Here is a 7500-nt window from a genome sequence, read left to right as displayed (position 1 = left end):
GTGTGTGTGTGTGTGTGTGTGTGTGTGTGCGTGTGTGGGAGGGAGGGAGGAAGGGAGGGAGGGAGGAAGACAAATATGTTGACATAAAAAGCACAAATTTCAGAAATCTAGAAAGACGAGGGAAGAGGGGGGAGGAAAAGTCAGTCAGTGTATGGAAACATGGGAGAAAAATACTCTGCAATGAAGGGAGAGAGAGAACACTAGAAACAGATAAAACGCACAGACCTAGCACAAGCAAGGCAGGGATAGGCAGAGGGAGAACAAATAACAAATAGAGACACAGAGAGAGAGAGAGAGAGAGAGAGAGAGAGAGAGAGAGAGAGAGAGAGAGAGAGATAGTACGTAGAAATAGAAGTAGAATAATCTTAGAGAAAGAGAGGTAGAAAGGATGGATGATGAAAAAGAGAGAGCTCAGGTGAAGGTTGTGAGTCTATGGCACATCAGCAGCACAATGTCATGCTGGGGACATGTATAGCCAAACATCAGACAGAATACACAGCATCCTATGACTGTCAAACCGCAACATGGAACACAGAACAAGCTACACTCTGACCATGCAGTTGATGTGCTCAAAGACAATAAGTACATTTGAAGAGCTCTTTTCCAAAATGAGATATACCCGTTTCATAGAATGTTGGGAAATTGACATTTTTGTGTTGGGCATTTCATTGAAATGCATTGCAAAATGCATTTTTATAGAGGTTTTAAAGTATGTTCTCAAAACATTTGAATGGGAAGAATTCACACATACTATATGATAGGACCTCTTAACTGTCAATTCCGATATTAAAATGCAAAAAGTCAAAAATGGTGGATATAGCGTTTTGGAAAAGAGCTCTTCATTTGTTTTGTACCATTCTCTTCCACTCTATCGTATCTCTGCATCATCTCTTTCCTTCTACTTACCCTACTGTAAATCTGCCTCAGTTTCTCAATTCAATTAAAGGGGCAGCCGTGGCCTGATGGTTATGGAGATGGGCTTTAGATCAGAGTGTTGCAGGTTCGAATCCCACCCTTCCACTCCCTACTGCACTCCATGGCTGAGGGGCCCTTGAGCAGGGCACATAGCCCCCATAATGTTCCAGGTAACTGATCAAAGTTCAAAAGTTCAAAGTACTTTATTTGCCATTTGTGCATAAACTAGTAGTCCAAGCACATAGGAACTCTTGTGCAGGCCCTCTGAGTCAATAAATAGAATTAGCCTAAATAGAAAAAATAGGAAAAATACAAAATACATTAAAAAGTGATAAAAATCTCAGAGATCAAAAGATTTTTTTTTTTTTAAAGGTGGATCAAATGTTCTTCTTTGCCATCAGCCTCACTGCTGTTGGGAAGAAACTGATAAAAAAAACCTTGCTTTTTTGGTAGGAATGCTGTCTGTTCTACTGTGTCTCAGTTTGTATGTGCAGTTCTTGTGTTTGAGCAGAGCTGGATGGAGTGGGTCTTTAATGATTCTCTCTGCTCTCCTATGGCTCGCTGTACATATATGGAGTCCATGGAGGGAAGTGCTGTGCCTTTAATCCTCTCCGCAGTCTTGATAACCTGCAAGTAACTGTGAGTCGCTTTGGATAAACCGTAAGCTAAGTGTAATACAATGCAATAATGAATTCAATTCGATACTCTCAAACACACCCTCTCTCTGTCTCTCATTCTTACATCCCACCATCCCTCAGACACTGTTCTCTATCTATCTGCATATCTGTCTGTGTGTGTGTGTCTGTCTGTGTCTGTCTGTCTGTCTGTCTGTCTGTCTGTCTGTCTGTCTGTCTGTCTGTCTGTCTGTCTGTCTGTCTCCTTGCATGTCTTTCTTCTAACACGCGTCTCCTGTACAACAGTTGCCAAAGAGATTTATTTATGAGAATCTGCTCTCGCATGTCACACGTCACACTCTCCTTGTACCCCACTGTGCATCACCCTAGTAGCCTCCATGCACATGGAGCAGAGGGTACGGGAACTGCGCTGGTCATAAGTCAAAAGGAACATTAATAAGATTTGCATTAATTTATGTGCCTGTTCACTTACAATTTACGGCACACGGAATCAATAGAGACGTACATTAAGACAAAATGAATGTTCGGAGGCTTATATCAACAAATCTATACACGTCTTGTTAAGGCTCTATAAATATTGTCAACGCTTTGTTTAGATTAGCCCTCCTCCCCCTATTACTGTTGTACTACTGTCTGTAAAAGGACAACAACCACTTCTAGCACTAAGTTAATAATAATGCTTCGACTCTTGACCACTGGACATACTTGTTTTTCCTGCTTACCACAAGCAAAGACTGTGATCTGTTGGAGCTGGCCCAGTTACTGGGGAACCTCTTTGTGTGTGTGTGTACATTTATTATCTTTACTATTTTAGTTTATTTTCCCCTCCCTGACTATTCCTGTGTTATTTGTGTCTTGTAATGTCCATGTGGGCATTTGTGTATTTGTGTATTTATGTAAGCTACTGGATACCTGGATTTCCCCCTGGGGATAAATAAAGTTACTCTATGAGGGGATGTCTGCGCTTCAGTCTTGGTGGTGAGTCACAGACGAGAACAGCAGTATCAAGACAAGCTGGGCTACTTCAGAGTGACTAGACTAGACCCAGGGATGACTGGAGAACTCAGCAACTTTTTTTGTTATTATTTTGGTGCACAAAATAACTGACGTTTCAGTCCTCAGACTCTGAGGAAGGCGCAGGTGCACCAAAATAATTTTTGAAAAAAGTTGCCGAGTGCTCCAGTCATCCCTGGGTCTAGTCACTCTGAAGTAGCCCAGCTTGTCCTAATAATAATGCTATCGACTATAACACCACCAAGGAAGCAGACAGGGAGGGGCAAAGGGGTCAGTTATCCCGGGCCCAGGGAAAGAGGGGGCCCAAAATCAGGTCCTCATTACATTGTAGGAATTTGATTGGGGGGTCCTATCAAATTACTTTGTCCCGGGCCCAGCAAAAGCTGTCAGCGGCCCTGAACACCATGAAGACTTACTTGTATAATACTACCTCTACTATACTGCAGCTATGGCCTAATTGGTTAGGGAGGTGGTCTTACGTTCAGAGGGTTACATGTTTGAATCCCACCCTTACCTCTCCTTACACACCTCCATCCATGGCTGAAACTGCCCCTTGAGGAAGGCACCTAACCCACAATGCTCCAGGGACCTCCATCATGACAACATTCTACAGAGGAACCATAGAGAGCGTCGTGTCCAGCTGCATCACAGTGTGGGGAGGAAGCTGCACGGAGAAAAACAGGAAGACACTCCAGCGTGTTGTGAACACAGCGAAGAAGATCATTGGAGTACCACTCCCCTCCCTGCAGGACATTTACACCGCACGCCTCACCCGAAAAGCACTGATGATCATCAAAGACACAAGCCACCCTGCACACAAACTGTTCAGCCTCCTGCCCTCTGGAAAGAGGTACAGGCGCCTCCGTTCCCGTACCACCAGGCTTACAAGCAGCACGATGCATCAAGCAATCAAGATACTGAACACTCAACCCACTCTCCCTTCACTGTCAGCCTCTAGCCAGCCAGGCCACTGACAACGCTCCCCCCCCCTCATCCCCACCACCATATCTGCGACTGAACACTCCACCTGCACTACTACATCTGTGACTGAACTTTCAACCTGCACTAACTCAAAACATACACATGCACACACACACACACACACACACACACACACACACACACACACACACACACACACACACACACACACACACACACACACACACACACTGCACTTTCTGCACTTTCTGCACTAAACCCAAACATACACACACTGACACACAACTCATACTCACACACATACACACACACACACACACACACACACACATACACAGGTACACACACACAGACGCACACCGCACTTTCTACCTGCACTAAACATACACACACACACACACACACACACACACACACACACACACACACACACACACACACGCACACAAAACACATACAAACACACACACACACATACTGCTGCTGGTGTATTTAAATAAAAACCTTTTTTAATTATTTATTTCTTCAAATGCTACTATTACTATGTCAGAACGCTATAAAGGACTTTTAGGAAAAAGAACAACAAAATACCTCCTCTTAATGTATGTTCTCTACAAGTCTTCTGTTGTCCAGTCTTGCACTTTAAATGTCTGTATGAGCAATGTCTACGTCCATACTGTCTATGTCCATGTATGAGTACTGTCTATGTCTATACTGTCTATGTCCTTACCTAGATTAGTCTATGTCTGCATGGGAGAGCAAGAAACGCAATTTCAAATTCTTTGTATGACCAGTGCATGTAAAGAAATTGACAATAAACTTGACTTGACTTGACTTGACTTGACTTGACTGTAATCAACATCTTGTAAATCAGTGATTCCCAACCTATGGGCTGGGGCCCACTGGTGGGCCCTGAAGGTATTCCAAGTGGGCCTTGAAATCATTTTCCAAAAATAATAGTCATATTTTGGTGTGTGTTGTTGCTGTTGATTTATTTGAGTTTTATTCTTAATTGGGTCAGAGGTGGGCCCCGAACATTTTTGACAATTTCGAGTGGGCCCCAAGTTGAAAAAGGTTGGGAACCCCTGCTGTAAATAACTGTAATTCAATTTATAATGTAATTGTGATACTGATAGTGATGCTACTGTACCACTGCCGCTAATGCTGCTCTCGTTCATCTAAGTGCGTGTATGCAATTCCCAGTGGGCTTGGCAAGGTGCAAGAGGAAGAGGGAAACACAGCCTGAGGTAGAGAATGTGAAATGACAGGTGGGCACAGGGGGTCTGTATCACCTGTGTGTGTGTGTGTGTGTGTGTGTGTGTGTGTGTGTGTGTGTGTGTGTGTGTGTGTGTGTGTGTGTGTGTGTGTGTGTGTGTGTGTGTGTGTGTGTGTGTGTGTGTGTGTGTGTGTGTGTGTGTGACGGGGGTCTCCCCTGGCAAGACTAGCACTGCAGTGGGACACGGTTTCTTCTTAAGGCAGTCTCGGGGGAGGAGGGGTTTGCCACAGCGCAGTCCTGAAATCGCTCGATAAAATCCTCAAGGTGTGTGTGTGTGTGTGTGTGTGTGTGTGTGTGTGTGTGTGTGTGTGTGTGCGCGTGTGTGTGTGTGCGTCGTGTGTGTGCGTCGTGTGTGTGTGTGTGTGTGTGTGTGTGTGTGTGTGTGTGTGTGTGTGTGTGTGTGTGTGTGTGTGTGTGTCAGGAGTTCTTGAGGGATACCACCCGTTCTGCACATACGGCTTCACAGCACCGTAGGCTACCATTTGTCGCATTATAGCATTGAAGTTCATTTCAACAGTGACTTAATCCAACCACCCATCCAGAGCACAGCCATTAGCTAACATATACACGTAAAAACCACAAACGTCAGACAAAGAAGGATAAAAGAAAAGAAAAAAAGAAGCAGCTTCAACCACGTCAACACATGGAACCAAAAACAGAGAGAGGAAAGGAGAGGCCATACCTTTGCTCTTGGCTATAGAGGGGGGAGTAGAGTAGAGGGGGATGCCGAGCGAGCAGTAGGATGAAGGAGGAGAAGAGGAGGAGAGGAAGTTGGAGATCCAGAGAGCATCCAAAGTAAGAAGGATACATGAAAAGGAAAAAAAATGGGAAGGGAAAAAATTGAGGAAAGAATTGTTATTCAATGAGGATGTCCTCCAACAATGGGATTAAGGAATGGGAATACTGTATAATAACACATGTGAAGGACAGCTTCTTTTATGTGCCACATCACACTCACACACACACACACACACACACACACACACACACACACACACACACACACACACACACACACACACACACACACACACACACACACACACACACAAATATAGAGCACCGCAAATCAAAGCTCACGCCGTTAGCATGCAAGCACACCAGGCTCTTGTTCCAACACAAGACAGAGAAGAGGAAAGAGTAGGAAGCACATAGTACCTTGTTCTGCCATCATCATGTGGGCGAAACCTTTGGGGGGGGGGGAAGTGGGAAAAAAAAACAAGGGAGAAAAAAGGAAGAAAGAGAAAGACAAAAGAGTGTAAGTGGAGAGAGAGAGGGGGGGGAGCACGCATTCATCATCAGAAGACATTATCCAACCAGAACACATGATTGAATATGTTCTGTGCTGTGATGTCACATGCTTCCTCTCAACAGAACGAGGAAGGAGAGGAGGAAGCATGGCACCACTGTAGCAACACTCTTGACAACAAAAGCTTTCTCGTCCTGAATAAAAAAGCTTTTTCGCAAAGGCATTAGGATTAAGAAGGCAAAGGGGGGTGGGGGGGGAGGAAATCACGTTTCCACTGCTCCTGGCAGAAGCAGAGCTGAGACTCATGGGGAATGCCGCTTAGACTGTAGTGTGGCAGCGAGGCGAGGCGAGCGAGCGCAGAGTAGTGGGACACTTAATGAAAATCAATTATGTAAATACATTTACCAAGCCAAGAATCACTACTCACTGTCAAAGGCAATAGGCAATGTGCTGCCTTCTAAGATTCAAGTTTCAAGCGTTGTGGTACAGCACAGTTAGCCTACCTTAATGGCTAATCGATGCAATACAGTTATATTTAATGTATGTGTTCTCTCGTTGTGGCGTATCATCTTGAATTATGATACCACTAAGCACAATGGCCACAATGAGAAACCATACATGCCAATGAATCTACACTGTACACTTTTGCAGTGCTAATTAAACACTCCAAGAATTGAATTGAACATCTTCTAGTTGGTTGTGCTCTCTAAGTGTTGAATTAACTCTGCAAAATTTGCTGTGTATGTATGTGACTACCGTGTCTATTTTTAATACATTGTGTTCTTTGGACACTCACCTGGGATGTTGTTGACCTCTGTTGTTCCAGTTGTTGAAAAGGTACATTGGGGGGGTAAAAAGGCACAGCGAGGGGGGAGGGAAGGGACAGAGGGAAAAGGGGAGAGAGGAGAGAGAGAGAGAGAGGAGAGAGATTAGGGGTCACTCAAGGTCATTGTTGCATGAGTTGTCTAGGTCATGCAAACACACACACACACTCTGACAGGGAGTCATCAGCATACACAGTGGGTCCCTGGTGAGAGGGTCTGTGCATGTTCCACTTTCAGCAGCAACATGGGGGGAGTTCAGCAGCGTCCCCCCCCCCCCAACAACACGCTCATCTGTCCCGTCCCACCCTAGGCAGAGTAGGAGGAAAGCAGATCACTATATCAGTACATCAGCAATAGTAGTATTAGCTATTATACACACTCTTTTTAGATCAACAGGTCACTCACACCGGGCCAGCTCTGGCTCACATCTGGCTGACCTCTGGTACAGACTTTGACCCTTGACCCGAGGTGTGCCCAAAATTGCAGACCAGCGATGAAGGAAAGCTGTTGTGGATGCCATAATACATATAATAATTTTTGTTTGATTTGAGTTCATTTTCACGTACATGTTTGCAAATACCTTTTTATTTGCCCCGACTTTATCTGAGGAGGTATTTACTGGTATACAAAGCTGATCTCTGGATT

At 44.6% G+C, this 7500-nt stretch overlaps 2 protein-coding genes across 2 annotated transcripts in view; one reads left to right on the top strand and one right to left on the bottom strand.

Moving 5' to 3' along the window:
• LOC134434980 (uncharacterized) overlaps positions 1-7500 on the top strand; it is a 499130-nt gene that overhangs the window by 354868 nt on the left and 136762 nt on the right. The window lies entirely within an intron of this gene.
• Positions 1-7500, bottom strand: part of nrxn3a (neurexin 3a) — a 479628-nt gene that overhangs the window by 457949 nt on the left and 14179 nt on the right. The window contains exons 2-4 of the mRNA XM_063184079.1: positions 6828-6845; positions 5941-5970; positions 5465-5476 (exon numbers count right to left, since the gene is read on the bottom strand). Coding sequence (XP_063040149.1) covers positions 5465-5476; positions 5941-5970; positions 6828-6845 — 60 coding nt within the window. The remainder of the gene's footprint in view (positions 1-5464; positions 5477-5940; positions 5971-6827; positions 6846-7500) is intronic.

Source organism: Engraulis encrasicolus, chromosome 19 (assembly GCF_034702125.1).
Source record: "Engraulis encrasicolus isolate BLACKSEA-1 chromosome 19, IST_EnEncr_1.0, whole genome shotgun sequence".
NCBI classification, from domain to species: domain Eukaryota; kingdom Metazoa; phylum Chordata; class Actinopteri; order Clupeiformes; family Engraulidae; genus Engraulis; species Engraulis encrasicolus.
The sequence above is the reverse complement of the archived record's forward strand: the minus strand, read 5'-3'. Positions and strand labels throughout refer to the sequence as shown.